At 46.1% G+C, this 19,292-nt stretch overlaps 1 protein-coding gene across 4 annotated transcripts in view; it reads right to left on the reverse strand.

The window, feature by feature from the left end:
- Positions 1-19,292, reverse strand: part of LOC147717827 (uncharacterized) — a 231,191-nt gene that overhangs the window by 21,185 nt on the left and 190,714 nt on the right. For all 4 annotated transcript variants that reach the window (XM_086920563.1, XM_086920565.1, XM_086920564.1 and 1 more), the window contains one exon: positions 17,123-17,473. In XM_086920563.1, the coding sequence (XP_086776689.1) occupies positions 17,123-17,473 (351 nt within the window). The remainder of the gene's footprint in view (positions 1-17,122; positions 17,474-19,292) is intronic.

A 19,292-nucleotide genomic window follows, 5' to 3' on the forward strand; every position in this document is an offset into this window, starting at 1 on the left:
GAGCGGAGTTATCCAGCCCCCCGACTAAATAAGCTTACTGCCTCCACCCACCCTAAAAAAAATATTTAAAGAGAAATAAACACATTTACCTGTACTGGGGCATCCTCGGTCTGTGCTGCTCCTCCTCGCCATCTCTCTCCTGCAAACCCCCTACATCGGATGTACCTCTTGAGAAAACTGCGCATACAAGCGCGCATGTGCAGTTCTCGCAAAATGTACGTCCGACATAGGGGGCTTGCAGGAGAGAGACGGTGAGGAGCAGGACAGCCCGTGGACGCTGCAGTTCAGGTAAGTGTGCTTATTTATTTTTAAATTAATTTTAAAATATTTTTTTAAGGGGGTGGATGGAGGAGGGTGGAGGGTGGAGGAGCGGGTGGATTTCCACTGAGTTTTTTCCCCAACTCCATGAAGGTCACAGGTTTGAATCCCAACAGGGGCAACTCAGTATTTCATCAATCTGAGTTTGAGAAAAGGAAGAACATTGAGTTGGGTAATACTAACCCACTTACAGTAGCACAAAGAAACAATTCAGATTGTGTTAAGAGCTATTCAAATGGTCATCATTAGTTTCAGTAAAAAAGACCAGCTGTGATTCATGTGAGTCACAGCGATTCAAGAGTGGATTACGGTTTCGGAGAGGGAGGGCGTCATTCGATGACTTCAGGAAGGATACAACACACAAAAAAGTAACCACAAGCGAACCCACATATAGGTCACCACTGCTTGAGGTGGAGTGCATATCCACGTACAAACATAGTTGCTTTGCTTGCAATCTAGAAGGAGGTCGTAGATGGTGGACCAGTCTAGGCCAGAGGGAGAGAAGAATGCTGTAGCCCACTCATATAACTCCCTCCCTCCTGCATCTCCCCCACTCTCCCCATCCTTCTCGAGTAATTGATATTACACACCGGGGCATCACTGGAGCAGACCAAATAGCATCACAGCTTTACACATTGTCACATTTTCACTAGTTCTGCAATAGGAAGAACAGATAATACGTGGTAAAATCTGGTCACGTCATGACACAACTACTGTGACAACAATACCTTATCTCTTACATATCTGACCTAAGCCAAGGCTATTGATGTGTGAGGTCGCAAAGTCCCCTGACTCCCAAGTTCGCAAAGCTGACAAAGTTTAAACGAGCAGTGGAAAAGACAATAACCCCCGGATGCATCAACAACCCAATTTGCGATTCCTTAATAGCGAAAAATACTGATTCGCTATTAAGGAATAGCAAAATGGAATGCATCTAGGAATCACTAAAAAAATAGCAATTTCCTAGAATTCTTTAATTGTGACTCGCTAATTGAGAGTCGCAATTAAGGAATACCTCCCCATTCATTCCTATGGGCCTAGAGGCCCATAGGAATGAATGGGAAGACAATCTCAATTTGCGATTCGCAATTAGCGAATTGCAAATTGAGATTACGATTTCAAGGGTGCAGGGGTGTCCAAAGGACACCCTGTTGCAGCCCTGAAATTGATCTGTGCACATATGTTGCGCAAACACATGCCCTTAGGGCATGTGTGTGCGCAAAATGAAACTTTGCAAATTACCATGAAGTTGTACTTCAAGGTAATTTGCGTACCCTATTAGCGAATTCGCTATTTTTAAAACTTTCATGCATTGCATTTAAGGAATCTCAATTTAAGATTCCTTAAGGAGAGGTGTGGCTCACTGGTTAGAGGCGGCAGACCCGAGTGCAGAGAACGGCCCGGGACCAGGGTTCGATTCCCGACGCGGCAGGGTCTTGGACCAGGATCAGCGGACTGATAATTCTCGCATCGGTGCCTACTCCGACCAGGGATCACACTCGGCAACTCTGGGCATTAGCTTGCCTCATCTCCACAACGGCCCCACACAAACGCCGGGGATGCCTGGTTTCACCTTGGAGACCCCCAGGAGGGACTATCTCACAGGGAAAGCCAGGACGGGTTCCCCAGCGGTCTATAGCGCTACGAGGCCTTCGGGTAGCAGTGCGCTTTACAAGACACAACAATTTACAATTTACAATTTAAATGCAAATAATCGCAATTTAGCGATTTCTCTCTTTACGATTTTTTGCATCCCAAATGCAAAAATACCGCTTGCAAAGGGGCAGATTCTGAGAATCTGCCCCTTTGCGAGCGGATTTTTGTTTGATGCATCTAGCTGTAGGTCTAGCGCTGACAGCAAGCCTTTTAGCTTTGCCAATGCTTGTTTTGTTTTGCCATGGTTTCGGCAAAACCTTACTTTTGGGGAAGCTAACCGGCCCTCTTTGATCTAAAAACAAAACATTGACTAAAAGCAAAACTATGATTGGCCACAAAATCACACATTGCTGTAGTAGGGTTCGGCCCAGAAGGGAACTACTTTTTGTACGTATGTGTTCCTTGAAGAATGCCATCACTCACAGTGAAGTTAACCAATATCTGAAGTGGGCTGACCCATTGTCTTATGCTGTATGGTGTTAGTGTACTGAGTGGAAGAAGAATGTGAATGACACAGTATGCGATGTGGATGGCAGAGCCAAGCTAGCCAAGATAAGCCTTCTTTCCTGATGAATAATCTGATCAAAGAGCACTTAAAAGAAATTATGTAAAATGCCTGGATGGCTTGATCAGGGCTGGACTGGCCGTAGCAGGCCTCAGGGAAGCTGGAAGGGTGGGGGCCAGTTTTGCAGCAGTGGGGGCTGTTTTTTTTTGTTACTGGGAGCCAACTTAGCGGTGCTGCAATATCGGCCCCCAGTAACAAAAGCATCCATTTTGCTATGGTAGTTTGTGCTGCAGGACTTTTCCACTCGCTGCAGAAGCCTCCGTAGCAAAAATGGATGTTTCCAAACGCCCTAGGGGTGGTCACATCCTGTTTCTGAGGTCAGAATCGCCGACCTACGATCGAGTTGCTCCGGACCAATACGTGCAACTGCCCGACATTGTAATTAGGGCCTGTGTGTTTCACTAGGCTTCAGTGTGCAGAAAACCTTCTCTATGTGCATGGCTATGTAAGTCGTTGAGAAATATCCCCTCCGCCCATGCTGTGGCTCCAGATTGTTTTTTATTTTTTCAAGCCCTCAGTTTTGCCAGTTTGAGTTCTTCTAAACAGGACTCGGGTCCTCTACGGATATTTTATGCTGTATCTTCTCTCCAGTTCACGCCATCAAAGTGAGGTTGGCCTGGCACTTGCTACATCAATAGCCCAGCCACGGCCGTGAAGGGAGTTCGGTGGGGCAGGGAGGCTCTCTGCATCACATTTTGCGATGCAGGGTGCGCTAGGAACTTCGTTTTATTTATTAAATTGTTTACTTACCTCCAATTATCCATATTCCATTGTTTACCACCTCCCACCCTACCCCTCCCCCGCACCACCGCCCTGCCCCACCGAACTTCCTCCACGGACCGCAGCTGCAATAGCCTGTCACCAGGCTTTCCCAAGTTGTCATTCTGAATTTTGAAATATTGATAAAAAGCACACTGTAAATTGATTCTAAATGTAAATGACTAACCAGTGTAGGAAGGTAAATGAAGTTATAAAGTGCAGATGCCCTAGTGTTGCAGGCCTTCTGTAGTAGATGGTTAGTTCTGGAATGCGTATGTCTTTTATTTCTTTTGTTGAATGGTATGTACCCCATGTTCGGTGGATGTGATGCAGCCGCAATTCCTGCATGAGGGTATAGGGGGCAGAGCCCCACTAGTCTGAAGAGGACGGAGAAGGAGATTGGACTGGTCTGAGGCTGCGGCAATTACTCTGTCCATTCTGATGGCAGTGCAGCACAGCCACGTACAAACACATGCTGCGCATGCGAGGTGGACGACTTCAATGCCGCCCAAATCCCGAATGTGCAGTGTGTATCTCTGAGGCACTGTTGAGGGCAATCAGGCGCCACTAAGAGCAGAAGTTTTGCCAGTACTTTGGTCGAATACTCGGCTCGACCAGATCTATGATGTAGCCCATAACATCCTTCTAGGATCCCGCCTCTTCCTGTGAATGGCTGACCCATGTTACTGTCAGCCTATGAGAATCGGAAGCGAGATTTCCAGCACTGCTTCCTTCAGTCTGTACTGGGTTCCTATTTCCCTCCTTCCTTCAACGAGCTGCATCTGGGACCGTGTGGCCCCTCTGGGCGAAACACTGTGTCCGTGACCAAGCTGAAACCGGTGAGTACAAGTGCGCCCAGGGCCGGTCCTAGAACTCCTGGGGCCCCGGGCGAAAGAGAAGATGTGAGGCCCCTCTAATTTGCATATATCTTCCAGTCGCAGCCGGCATGACTCACGGGTGGAGGATCTTGCGGGAGTTCGGAAGGGGGGGGGGGTGGAGAACAGGAAGCAGGCAGCCTCCCTCCCCTCCCCTAAGCCAATCATAATGCTGCAATGGCAGCGTTGTGATTGATCAGGACGCCGACCAGCCAGGCGCCTATGGGGAGGCCATTTTCCCCATGTAGGCTGCATTGCAGCCTACATAGAGAAAGTCCAGAGTGCGCATGACTGGTTTGGCCGAACAGTCAGCGCCCTTAGCAGTTGGCAAGGCAATCCTCTCCTGCTCTAAAACAGACCCGCCCGCCCCCAACAAAACACTTCTGCTTTCTCGCAGTGCTAGAGGCAGAAACATAAAATGATCGTTTTAGCATTTTGTGTTTCTGGTTTTGCGAGAAAGTAGTGGGGCATCGCTCCTCCGCCCTAGTGAAGGAGCCGCCCTTGGTAACATCACAAGAAGTGACATCATAGAAAGTGACATCGCAGGACTATTGATCTTATTTAGCATCCCTGAAGAGACCTAACGTGGATATCAGTAACATGGACAAAAAGATAAATATACAAATGAAATAGGTCCATATATTTTAAAACTGTTAAATGGATTACATTTGTCTCATTAGATGGAAAAGCTAGGTGCAGGTCTCACAAAGATGTATATTATTGATCACCGGAGTTTCATGACATTTTTGTTGTTGCCGAAAATTCCTGGAGACCTAGTTAGGAGGCAGCAAGTGCTTTTAGAAACATAATATATTCGCAAACATGACCCAAAGTCAGCGCTCAATGCGATCTCACCGTTTGCACCGCCCTAGAGCCTCCCTGCTCAAGGGTCCTGTGACCTCAATGACAGAGTCACTGTTGCTCTAGGGTTTGCTGCTTCGTAGACCTGCCCAAAAGACTTGCGGTGGGCTTCAATAGGGATTGTGGTAGACCGGTCTTCAAGGTTAACCCACACTTGCCACTGCTAGGTTTCATCTGCTGGTGCTAAGACACCAGGGCTTCTAAGGTTGTGCGGGTCCTTCCAAGGTCTAGCATGGAAATGTGCTCCCTCAGGGAGATTGGTCTGGTGGACTGGTCATGAAGGCTGAACCTGGCTCCCCAGTTCCAAATTCGGCAGCTCTGACCATAGTGCCACAACCTCTCTCCACTGAACACCATACTACCCCACTGAGAGAAACTCACACTGCCTTCAACTACAACCCAATTGTGCCCCGCTACTAACACCTAGAGGCGACTCATTTCAAATTACGCACTAGACAAGAGCAATATGCTGCCTAAAAAAAAAAGTGACAACATTCTGGAAAAAGCATACACTCATAAGGAAGGTAAGATTAATTAAAGCATGTGAAATGTAAGCAGGAACAACATGGTTACCTTAACGCTTTAGCACTTATTCAGAAATGAATGAGTGCTTTTGCATGAAAAGTTAAGGCCATGACTACAGGGCCGGAACAGACCTGCTTCAATGCCCTTTGAATATATCCTTAAAAAACAAAAGCAATATGGTTTAAAAAGACCACATTTGTGAATACAGAGCAGCACTACGCACTTTATTTTCCAGTCCGCCCATCAAGGAGGTATTGCAGTACATCCAGAAATGGTGCACTTCCCCACCTGGGGAAAACAATGCTGTTTAGAGAAAGACAGGAAAACAAAAGTAGCGCTTCACTGGTAAACTCTGTGTAGTGGCACTAATGTGATTTGGGTGTGAATAAAATCAATCTGGCCCCTTTTCGACCCACTCTGTCTTGCTTTAGTTATTTTTTACAGTTTGAATTTTTTATTTCTCTCTTTCCCAAGGCTGCACTTTGGAAGTGAAAAATGTCACAAAAAGGATGACGTTTCCAGCAAAAAAGTTTTTCTTTTTTGGATTCATTTCACAGGGGAACAAATAAAGGAAAGGAAAAGAAAGAGGGAGTAGTGGCTACAAGGCGCTGGGAAGGGGGCCCCTACACCCTGATCTTGCAGATTTCTATAGTGCTTAGAGGTCCAGGGAAAGGGGGCCCCACACCTGGACCTTGCAGCTTGCTCTAGTGCTTTGAGGCCCAGGGAAAGGGGGCCCCCTCCCCTGGGCCTGAAGCAGTAACAAGGCCTTTCTTAAAACACTGCCCCAGCACCAGTTTCCCTGGCTGCTCCCTCCTCCCCTCACCCACTGCTCCTAACCTGTGTCCGGCTGGTCCTGGAAACAAAGGGGCCTTCTGTCACCTGGCAACAAAATGCAGACAAGGAATGGCCGGTACTTAAGAGAGGTGTTGCCTCGCCCCTGACACTCTGAGCCCTAATTGCTGGCCCTGCCGCTTTGACTTCCCCACTCTGTTTGTCCCTCCCCCCCACCCCTGCAGCCCCAGGAATGCCACCACGCGGTCGTCGACACCAGACATCTCTGATGTGTATTGTAATGTGTGGGGAGGGGGCCCTGGTGGAGCAGGGGGGCCCCCTGCCTCTCACCTGAGCGCGAGGCCCTGGGCGGCTGCCCATACTGCCCATACCTAGCGCCGGCCCTGAGTGTGCCTTGCCTTGTTTTTCAATGGCCGCCACTGCCGTGATGACCTTTCCCACCATCACCATCCGCAACTACAACCGGTTTGCAAGTCGGCCCTCACCAAAAATGACGTGCTGTGTGCTGGCCCACTCCTGGGTTTGGAGCAGGACAAGGAGGTGGGTCGCTACATTGTTGACCTAGGCCTAGTCGACGACTCCCCCAAATCAGTCTGCAGCAAGGCCTTCAGCATGTTGGACTTCTTCCAGCGCACAGGCCACAACATGGACGACATGCTGCTGCACTAAGGGTATCGCAATGACGACGGCGCCGGTGTGAACTTCACCACTGTGAGTAGCCATGTAGGGCCGGAAAACTAGAGGGTCTCTCAGGTGTGCTAGGAAGAGACTCGAAATGTGACACAGTGCTTGTTTAACTTCATTATCATTGTACTTGTGTTTATTATTGCCATTGTTACTAGCTCTATTAAATTCCTCATAGTATTATTGTTATATGTGCAATCAGAGGAGTTCGTACAGTTTAGAAAAAAACTTAAAACCCATCTTTTTCCCAGGGTGCAGTGCTCCATCACCTGCGGTGGGCTAACTGCGTGTGTATTGGAACTTCTATCTTCAGCGCCAGGATACCCGCGGGGTGATAGAGCGCTTTATAAATATTGGATACATTACATTGCATTACATAGATTACATTACCTGGTGCTGTGTAGGTATGAGAGTAGAAAAGAACAAATTCGGTTTCGGTATTGATTACTTATTTATGGCCACTAAAGATACATTCATGGGGGGTGGTGTCTTCTTCTCAAAGATATGTGTTTAACTCTTAAGGGTACTCTAATATAAATCTCACCGCATAGCCATATAGCCCTTTAAAATTAAAAAGTAAAACCTTTTAATCACATCTTTTCTGTAAAATCCGTCAAATGATTTCCGTCCGCTTTTAGCCGGTTTAAATGGAGAATAATATGCGAAAAAACTGCAGTTGGGGAAAGGTTGTTAATGACTGCAAAATTACAAATGGCGATATGCGAAGTGAGTCTGCTGGGATAAACGGAACGCCCCTCTACTTTCAAAATTCACCGGCCGCCACTGTGACATTGCTTCCGGGGATTCTAGAGAGGCGGTTGGAGGATCACGCTCCCCTGACCTTGGCTGTTTATGAATAAAGAAACGTCAACATGTCAGGGAGCCGCCAAGGCTGTGCACCCTCGTTCGTGTCCTCGTCGCCAGGCTAGGCTGGCATTGGTACCAGCGGCGCGGTCATCTTTTAAAGTCGTTGGTGCGCCAAAGGAAGGGAAGCTGAACAAGGAAGAGACTTCTGCCAGCAAAGGAAGGAAGCATGTTATGTATTTCATCCGTAAATCTATCCGTTATATCTAAATGTCAATGTTTTTATCATGCTATGCCTTAATTTCTAAAAATCAATAAACATGTCTCGGAAAAATAAGAGGGATGAAGTAGCCAGTGAGAGTTCCCTGACCTGAAGTCATGTTTCAAAGGCTGTTACTGGCGTCACGTTGTATTTAAAAAGCACCTATTTTAGATGTAAGTGGTAAAAGCTCACTGGATGGTGTTAATTAGCAGATGCATCCGCAGCCTCATTTAGAATGAGAGGAATAGAGCTTTGCCATCAGAACTGTGATCTGGAATGGAGAACCTTTTCGGTAGTGCATCTGGGGACATAGCTTCGGAAGGCCTCTCCTACTCAGGGCCAGGCTTTTGATGCCGGGTTCCCTGAAGTTTTTCCTTTTCGGATCTGCAATGCACAATATTCTGGTCCGGAAAGGAAAAGTGTAAAAATACCCCACACCGCACTAAAAAGTACTAGTGTTTAGTTGGAATTAGTTTTTCGGTCTGACCTTTTGATTTTGCTATAATTATACATATAATATACTTACTTGAAGGGGTTTCTGCCATCTCTCTTCATCCATTGGTCTGCTGTTATGTCTTGCTTCTACCCACTACACCATACAGCATGGGGCAATGCGTCCGCCTACTTCAGACACTGGAAACTTTCACTTTGAGTGATTGCATTTTGCTCTTTGACAATGAGCACATCCGCACACGAGGAAGTTCCCTAAAGTGGCAGTGCTTTTGTTATTACTTCATAACTACTTTAGTACTTTCTCAGCTCACATGAACTCTTTCCTTTTTTTCTTTCTTTCATCTTTTTTTCTTTCCTTTATCCTTTACTTTCCCCTTTCCTTCTTGCCTTCTACCCTTCGTTCTGGGTTTGTTTTTTTCCTTCCTTCATTCTTGATTTTTTCTTTCTTTCAGTCTTTCTTTTTTTTCTTTCTATCTTTCTTTCATTTTATCTTAATTTTTTCTTCCTGTCTTTCTTTCCTTCATTCTTGTTTTCATTTCTTTCTTTCTTTCTTTCCTTTCCTTTCCTTTCCTTACCTTTTTTCTTGGTTTCTTTCTTTCATTCCCACTTATTTCTTGGCTTCTTATGAAAGGCAAGAGACTGGCAGCCAATGCCAGACCAATTTGTCTTTTTTTAGGTCTGTGTTGCCAAACCTTTTTACTTCACTAAAATTATGTTGATAGCATACTTACTTTGGCGGTTTTCAGCCATACTTTATCGATTAGTTTGTGGTAACTTTATTCACAATTTTCATCCACCCACTCCAGCATGCGTCAAAGGGCAATGTGGCTGCCCACTGCAGCCATTAGCTGACTTCACTATGACTTATGGCACGCTTTTACTTCACAAGGAATGCATCCACCCACAAAGTAGTTCCTTTCAAGGCTAGGGAGTTCTATTGCAATGTCTGCATTTTTTAGACCAAAACTCAATTGTTGCCTTTAGCCATTTATTTTTTTACCTTAGTTCCTTGACACTATACTGTTTATATAACCACTGTGCATTGTGCAGTGGTGCTGTCTATATACCTGTGGCCTTACTGTTGATTGTATTAAGGCTGCACACGACTTAACCTGAGCTCTTCGAATTGCTCTTTTTGATTACTGTCCCACTTTCTATGTTTCCTTTTTATTCATGATGTAAATACAAATAATTCTACTCCTATTGAGATTTCTACAACACAGTCTTTATTATATCACTTTGTCGATTACTTTCATTCATTTATGTTGCATGATTTGGGGTGCAGAAAATAGGCATCAGTGAACATGTTCGGTCCCCACACCAACCCAGTACAGAAAATAATTCGCAGTAATTGGCATCTGATTGAAGAAATCTTACCCCACATTGGCAAACCTCTGTTCGCTCTTAAAAAAAACAGAAGCATCGGACAACAGATCTCGTCCACAAGAGGTGTCGCAAAAAAAGAAACACAAGGAACCCTTTTCAATATGGGCCCTGTAACGGGCCATCGCAAATGTGGGACATGTTCAGTGTGCAATCTGACGACAGAAGGAACCCTCTTCACGGATGGTCAAAAATTCTGGCGCCATAATAACTTCACAAACTGCAAGACCAAGTACGCAGTATATGCCATTACATGCCCCTGTGGAAAGGTCTACATTGGCAAAACAACACAAGAGGTGCGCCAACGCATTATCCAGCACAGATCGAGGATAAACAATAAAGTCTTGACAGCACCCTTGGTATCCCACTTTTTGCGAAAGGAACATTCATCTAATGATCTGAAATGGACAATCCTAGCGAACATCAAGAACACCCCGGGAGCAGGCGGGGACCCAGAGGCTCGCCTTGCTCAGAAAGAGGCTTACCTCATTTTGAGGTTCAACACCGCCATGGTGGGACTGAATGATCTTAATGAACTGAGTAATCTCTAGATAGCCTGCCTGCAGCGATTGTCTGTTCTTGCTGCTTGCCGCTCATGTGTCTAATATAAAGAACACCCTCATTACCCTATGTACCTATGTACTTGTCATATCCCTTTGCAAGGGTCTCCGGGTTTGTCTCCGCCAACATGATCATATATGCACTAGATTGCCACAACACATGGCATCACGATGTGCAATCTAACTCCACATACACCGCTCTAGCTGCCCTTTTTCCATAACCCTTATCACAGAGTTTTCCAATCGTTTCTGTGGGCGCGTGTATACTAGCGGACTACATGTCCCATCACACCGCTGCTAACGCATCACACGTTAAAAAGACTCGGACACGCCCCCTACTCACTCGCGTTGCCAGTTTCTCGCCGCTTGGGTGTCCGATGTCCAGCTCCATTGAATCGTTCAAAACGTAAGTCCTCTCTTAACAATGTTTGTAAAGAGCGAGTGAACGTTTTCCTGGTCCTTTTCTAAATACTGCTCCCCTTTGATCCCACAGTTGCCGAACTGCCGCGGCGGCTGCCGCTCGGGTTCGTGCATAATCACGAAGTTCTGCCGAATGAGGTAGGAGTCAATTTCACCCTTTTGCTTGATATAAGCTACGTGTGTAGAAGCAAACTGGGGCGTTAGAAGTGGGGATTGTGACGTGCAGTGTTGTTTACTTTCCCCAGGCACATCTTCACAACTATTGATTTTATGCGCATCGGCACCCCATACACTCTTTAGTGTCTTAAACATCAAGGTACGTGCACATAAACTGTCCTTTGATCATATGGAGGCCCATATTGTTTTATAAGCAACAGAGACTAACTAGGGTTTATATCATCTCACCCACAGGGAGTGTCCTGATATTTCAAGCATAAGGTACTCGCATGTTTCTTTACAGTGTTTTAGTTTCGGTGAGGTGTTAGTCAGCACTCCATTGATACCATTTTTTTAAATTTTCAGCAACAACGACCCCCCAATCCTTGTCCTGAGGAGAACCCCTTACCTACTTAACGGGTTCGAAACGCGTCGGCGTCCTGCTCCACCCAGATACTGAAATAACAGGGCATAATAGGAATATAACTTGCACAAATTCTACACTTCTGCATAGTTTTTTGTGTTCCTATTCTTTTGCACCATATGTGAAATTATAATACGTATCTAGTGGTGGTGGAAACGAGTAGGCTAGTATTTTATTCTGCTTGTCCACTTGTTCATTTTCATCCAGGATTGGTGCCTCAGTAAAACGTAATTCTTTGAGGCATTGCACAGGTGTTTTTTTCACAATTGTTATATGTGTATGTTTTGACTTAATGTATTGTATTTGGTTTATTCAATGCACTTGTGAACTTCTGTAAATGTGGTGTGTATCCCTTGATGCCAAAAAATTTCTTCAAAAAATCTTTTTCATAAAATACAAGTGATTAATCACAAATGGTTTGTCAGCCTAGCAATTAATTATACTAGGTGTGCATTTGTTTTCATTAATCTAGACTGTTCGGCACTGTGTTTTGTTTGTTCCATAAGAGTGGTCCAAGCCGGTCAGAGACAGGACCCAGCCTTTCCCTCTTCTCTCTGCGTCTTCCTGTGTTTAGCCCTCCCAGAGAGCATGGACCAATTACTACTATCCATCCTTGATTCCTATTTTAGGAACTGCTTTAGGAACTACTTTTGTCATTGTTTTTGACCACATCAGAGGAGCGATGTGTTTTAACTCGCTTCCTGATCCGTTTCTGTAAAAAGGCCTGTAAATCCAGTTCTTTTCTCGTCACATCTGCTGTGCATTCATAGACCAAGATCAAATCTCATATGCTGTTTTCCCAGGGTGCCTGTTTATTTTTCTTTCTCTGAATTCAAAGTGAGAGGATTTTTTTAAATGAATGTCCCAGGGTTTGCTTGCCCATCCCCCAACCCCTCTTGCTTCGTTGCTTGACCCGTGCCCCCACCTCCTCCCTCATACCTGCTGGTTGACTCTGTAAGCGTCTTTTCGCCAATCTAAATCACGCACAATCTCCCAATCTACAAGGTCGAAAGGTGTGCATCAGAAGCAGGGTTACAACAATGAATGCTCGGCCAGTCCGTCTTCAGTTTGGATTGGCAAAGGAGCATCCAGTCTGTGAATGCCCTTAACTCCTTCGGCGCTGATGACGGAACCGCTCTGTCATCAGCCGCGGTAGTGCTCTGCTGATGACGGAGCGGTTCCGTCATTGCCCGCTCGCCACGCCTGCGCGGCGCGGATTCAGCGCCTGCGCTGAGCGTTCCATTGAGCTAGCAGGGCCATGACGGAACCTAGGCTGGTGACGGAGCGGTTCCGTCACCAGCATGGGCGTGCCGCGCGGTCGCCGCGCCCCCTTAGCGGTGCGGCGGAATAGCTGCCGCAGCGAAGGTGTTAAGGTGCTCCAGTCCCATTCCTTCTATATAGCCCAGCTCTGACCCTCCAGTTGCTTCTTGCACCGCTTCTTCTGCGGCAGCTCCGTACCCTGTTGTGTTGCACCCCAAGGCAGCTCTGCCTTCTGGTAATTGACACGGCATGTCTGGGTGTGTGTCCACGTGTTGTCATCTGCACTTGTGCGAGTACACCTCCTACCCATGTAAAATAAGGAGTGACGCAGAAGTAAGCATCTGCAAACGTTTGTTATCATTCAACTCCAAGGCACAAACATACCACTCAAGTCATGTGTCAGCCTTGTTAGCTTCATCTTTATCTTCCAAAAAAGAAAAGAAAAGTCTCAAATGGGATCACCGGGCCGTAAAGCCATCAACGCTCTCAAAAACTGTTTTAGTCTCCCTTGATTTTATTGGGCACACTCTCCATAACCAATCTTGCATGCATAGGATACCTCAAAGGTACGATTAACCACTGTTTCCCTGCACGCCCCCATGCAGAGATCTGACTGCATTTCACTACTGTTAATTGTACCTTTATTTATTTCTGCTCTAATCCGGTGTCAGATTTCTGGTAGATAACTTCTTACATATTTCTTTTTTTGCAATTATATTTGGAGTTGGTTAAACATTTCCCTTGATGACTTGTAAGTTATATGAACTATAATATATTTTAACACTCTCTGGCATCCCTTTTAGGTCTAGACAGATTTAAATAGAAGAAAGTCACTTATGTACCATACCAAAAACGTACTTACTCACTCTTGGCTAAAAGACATTTACATTGATAAAACAAATAGCTCTCAAATCGGCGAGATCTATTGGCTTTGCAAATGCTTTATATTTTTCTTACTTACGCAGCTGTTTCCTTAAATCTAGATGCTCAGAGCGAATAAAAACTCTGCTGGGCTCAGGACGACTCGTGCTGTTGTTCGTCGTCTTGCCTCCTCTGTCACAAAGCGGTGTCAATGCTAAGAGTCAATCCTCTAATGCAAAATTCCCATTTGAGCAAAAAATATTTTAAAATAATGCATGACTTTCTACTTTAGAGAAGAGGTTCGGGTTTGGTGGGTTGGAGGCCTTTTTCATCCCACAGGGCTGACTTCTCACTCTGAACTAAAACCCTTCCTGTATCCTGTCTAGCCCCTTTGAAGTATCACATCTGGTGACGCTGCTACGAATGATCCATACAATTATCGACTTTGTGTTGTCTAATTTGAGGGCAGATTGACTCTGACTCCTGAAACTGACCTGCAGCCTCCTCAGGATTTGTCCAGCTGCAGAATATCACCTATCAACGCAGAGTGTGGGTCCACACATAATGATTCAGACCAAGTGGTGCCCCAGCTCCAGCTGACTGTTCAGGGGATTGACGACTCCCCTGTAGGGCACCGTAGACAGAGGAGACCGAAGTTGACAAGCGATGGTCCTATAGACCTTGTCCCTCATGGTAGTTGGGGGGCCCTTTGAACTGCGCCAGGGTCACCTGTAACCCCCAGAAGCTGTGCCTCAGTGGAGTGGGGCCCTCAACCCTGTCCTGTAGATGTACAAATCTTGGTAGAGGAAACACTTTAAATTTTGTGAAGAACTAACAGAATACAGAAGTGAGTCAGAGACACCTGTCTGATAGAGATGAAAGAGCTTCTCTTTTGGCTATTACCACCTGTTTATGATACTCTAATCACTGACCCCCACCGCATATGCTTGCACTACATAAGCAGTGAGAGGATGATGTTGCCTTCTGCCCACGTTGGTGGCCTGCCTCATCTCACAGACCCTGTTCGCAATGAGCTCCTGCTCAGCACACTATCGGCCACATGCATAATTGTTGCCGTTTGCGATTCCTAAATTGCGAAAATTAAGGAATGGCAATTTAGAAATCGCAAACGCAATGCATGAAAAATTCGCATTTATTATTGCGATTCGGTATTTTTCCTTAATTGCGATTCACAATTTGCGAATCGCAAATAAGGAAACCCTTCCCATTGATTCCGATGGGCCAAAAGGCCCATAGGAAAAAATGGGAAGGCATTGACATTTTGCGAATTTCATTTTGGGAATCGCAAACTGTGAATGCAATTTCAAGGGTGCAGGGGGGGGGGTAAAAATAACCCCTCCCTGCCCCCCTGATATTTAACTTTGAGTGCAATTTACACACACACATGACCCAAGGCATGTGTGTGTGTAAATTAAAACTTTCAAATATGCAACTAGTGCATTTTTGAAAGTTTTCGGTAAATTAGCATGAAGTTTAACTTCATGCTAATTTACCCCTTCCAAATAGCGAATTCGCAATTTAAAAATAATCATGCATTGCATTTAAGAAATCGCAAACTGCGATTTCTTAAATGAATCGCAATTTTAGAAATCGCAACATGGTTGCGATTCCTAAAATTGCGAAATGCATGATGCATCCCAAATTAGTCAATTGCATTCGCAAACGGCCGAAAATTGCGATTCGCACCGCTTGCGAATGCAATTGACTTTGATGCATGTGGGCAATAGATCCTGACAGCCCAGTCACACCCCCTCTTGCAGTCTCCCCCCTCCTCAGACTCATGTTCATCCATACTTAAGACTCAGGGCCTGATTTAGAGTTGGGTGGTGATAAAAAAGACTCTGATGTCTTGAAAAATTCTAAATCCAGAGGACAATCCTTCAGTCGCTTCTCGTCCTGAGATCGGAGGACTTCCTCTTTCCATAAACAATACCCTAAGTCTGAAAGTACAATCACTGACCGACACTGGTCCCTAGCGCTTTCTGACACTTGCGTCCAGCAATTGAACTCACCAGAGATTTAAGTCCTGATGAAATTCCACTCCAGAACTAACATTTTAACCCTTCCTGCTCACTCCAATGTAAATCGTTGATGCATAATTCAACATGTTTAATATACATTTGGGGGCCTATTATAAGTTTGGCAGTCCTCCTGCAGCATCCTCACCATTGTGCTGGCAGGAGGAGCGTGAAGCCTGTGGTGCCCCAGCCCTCCGGATTCTGAGTTGAATCTAGGGTGGGCAGTGGCGTAACAAAACTTGAGGGGGGCCCCCTGCAATGTACGTGGAGCAGCAAAAACACATTTCAACAAAATTGAATTTGGTTGCAAAATCAGATTTGGATGAAAAAAGAGCTGGGTCTGATGAGACGCTTTCGGGTGGAAAAATAAAATTAAGACAAAAATAATTTGGGGGCAAAAAAACATTTAGGTGCAAACTCACTCTAGGCACAAAGTCAGCAGGAGGAATGGTACCATTTTGAGGTGCAAAGTCATCGAATACAGAGAGAAAATATGGTTATAAGAAGTTACATGAAGTCCTGATGAAATCCCACTGCAGAACTAACATTTTAACCCTTCCTGCTGACTCCAATGTAAATTGTTGATGCATAATTCAACGATTAATATGCATTTGGGGGCCTATTATAAGTTTGGCAGTCCTCCTGCAGCATCCTCACCATTGGGATGGCAGGAGGACCGTCAAGCCTGTGGTGCGCCAGCCCTCCAAATTCTGAGTTGAATCTAGGGTGGGGGGGGGGCTGTGCTGCGGCAGTCGCACGGCGGCTTCTGTGTTGAGCTCATAGGAGGGCCTTACCAGCAGACCGCCGCCGTGACAGCGCCTACAGCACGTTCCTGCATGATGTGGCATGCATCATGTCATTCATGCCACACCATGCATTAACAGGGAGTGCAATTCAAGGGGGGCACAACATGTGCCCCACCACATGCACCCTTCAGCCAAGAAGCGACAGGAGGCTCTGTAAGGGCCCCCTTCATTGCATCTCTGCCACCGTTTTGATGGAGGGTTCACCTCCATGAAATGGATAGTAGACCTGCTACTCGGAATATGGTTGGCGGTGCCACGTCTGCACCACCAGCATATTCCTGCCCCTTTCCGCTGGGCCACTGCAGCGGGATCCTGGATCCCAGCAAAGGTAGCAGTTCGATTGCCACACTCCAAATATGGCGGGCGGATCCACTGTGGTGGCTTTGGTTGTACCGTCACCACTAGTACAGTGGTCCTAAGGAACGGAGTACTTGTAACTAGCCCCTTAATCACTACTTTCCATTTTTATAGTTTTTAGGTTTTTCGTTAATACTTTTTAAAATCATGTTTATCAACACCTGGCTTGGAACTTTAGGTTATTTATTGTATTGTTGCTTGAATAGTTGTGTTTGTGGTCCGCCACCACAGCAGAAGGTGAGGGTGGTTTATCATTGTGGCATCTTTTATGAATAAGTGTCTTGCCCTTGACTGCAACTTACGATTAATCTGTAGGGCAGTTCCCGTCCCGTTGAGAGTTTGGCCTCCGAAGAAATGCACCTCGCAGTAGTAGCTCCCTGAGTCGCAGACGGTCAAGTCCCAGATGTGCAGAGAGACTGTCTTGGTGTTGGTTGCCTTGTCCAGCCCGACATCCCTCTTTTTGACCCGGCCTGCAAAGATAGGAGAATCTTCAGCGACGGCGAAGAGCTCTGGCCACTTGAAGAACTTGACCACAGCCAACCTTGGTCCATCACTGGAGTGGAATGTGCAGTTCATCACTGCTGCTCCTCCCTCCTGAACCTCCAGGGTTTGGGGGTGCTGCTGAACCGACTGTTCAGGGGCTCCGGCTCCTGCTTGAAGGAGGAGATGAAACAGGTGTATAATTTCAACAGAGAATACATTTCAGGGATAGGGGAAGAGTGGAAGAGAGTGGAATGAGAGGACAAGGAAAACATGTGCTGAAGAAAATACGCGCAGTGGTAAGAGTTCCCGTGCATGATGAAGAGGTAGCAAGAACTTTATTGAGTAATGGGGGATGTGGGGATAAGAACTGGTTAAAGGGGGTAAGCGAGGTAAGAACTAAGAGATGAGGGTAAAGGGACTGAGAGCTGAGCAATGATTTAGAGGGGGTAAGAACTGAATAATGAGGGTAAAAGGAGTAGCAATTGAGTAGAGGGTGTAGAGGGAGTAAGAACTGAGTAATAGGGTGCAGGGGGTAAGAATTGAGTAATGGAGTAGAGGGGGTAAGAACTGAGTAATGAGGTAGAGGGGGTAAGAACTGAATAATGACTGTAGACAGGTTAGGGAAAGAGCAATGGAGTAGAGTGTCTCAGAACTAAGTAATGAGAGTAGAGGGGTAAGACTAGGTAATGGAGTAGCAGGGTTAGTACTGAGAAATAAGGCTTAAAAGGGGTATGAACTGAGTAATGGGTATTGAGGGGATAAGGAATAAGCAATGAAGGCAGAGGGAGTGATGAGAGATGGGGGGAGACCTGACTAATGAATCTAAAGGAAGTAAGAACTGAGGGCCCAACTACAAGATGTAGGAGCAGACAGCCAGTCCACAGTGGCGGCGGTTGGTAGAACACCTCCAAGCCGGCGGCATCCTGACCACTGCATTACAATGTTACTAGCTGGTAGAGTTGTGGTGGCATGCTTTGGCTCATAGATAGAGCCTGAAGCACATTTTTCTGCAGTGCAGCACCACTTGCACGCTGGGCACACATTTTCCATGCACCATGTCGTGCCTGGCACACAGTGCGTACACGACAATTCAGGCATACGGGGGCAAAACATGTGCCCCCAGCCACAATGGGCTGAATCACCCTGGTTCCCTTTTTGTGGCCCCTTCCGTGCCTTTCCACTGACCATTTCATGGCGGGGTCCCCGCCATGAAAAGGTCAGTGGAAAGGCAGGTCGTAATGGCCACGTTGGTGGTCAAAAGACGGCCACTGTTCGCACCGCCGTGGGAGCTATGATCTTGGCAGTGGTGGTGGTCTTGAGGAGTTCGTACAGTGGTCCGACCGCACACCTTGTAATTCAGAGGTCGGACCACGGAGGAGGTGGCGGTCAGACCACCAACCATAGTACGGCAGTCCCAAGACCACCCGTCTCATAATAGGGCTCTCAATAATGGGTAGAGGGGGTAAGAACCAAGTGATGGGCTAGAGAGGGTAAACTGAATGATGTGACAGAGGGGGTAATGGTATTTGGACAAAATATCGAGAAGAAAAATATTGAAAGGCAAAAACATTTAGTTGTAAGTATCATAATGCACAAATACCGTGTGCAAAATTATATCATTGACAAGAATATTGATTTTAAGGTAAGTAATATCTTTTTTTTTCTCAATTTCCTGCAGCAACAGCTTCCGCACTCCCGCCCACTTAGTAATACAAATCCCTCGGACCACTACTTTAAAAGTGTCCCATTCCAGGCAGTCGTCGTGGCCGTAACTTAATTCTCCGCAAAATATTGTTCAATCCCTACTCCCAGCTCGGCACAAAAGGCCGGGTCCTCCAGTAACTCTGGGCGCAGTTTCCAGGTTGGAACAATAGGGAGCTCCGCAACCCAACAAAAACTCATCAGCAACGGATTGTGGTCCGAAATGGTGTGCAATAAATATTCGCTACCTATTGCCATAACCGCCAGACCGGGACTACACAAGACCGC

This window comes from Lissotriton vulgaris, chromosome 5 (genome assembly GCF_964263255.1).
Source record: "Lissotriton vulgaris chromosome 5, aLisVul1.2, whole genome shotgun sequence".
Taxonomy (NCBI): Eukaryota; Metazoa; Chordata; class Amphibia; order Caudata; family Salamandridae; genus Lissotriton; species Lissotriton vulgaris.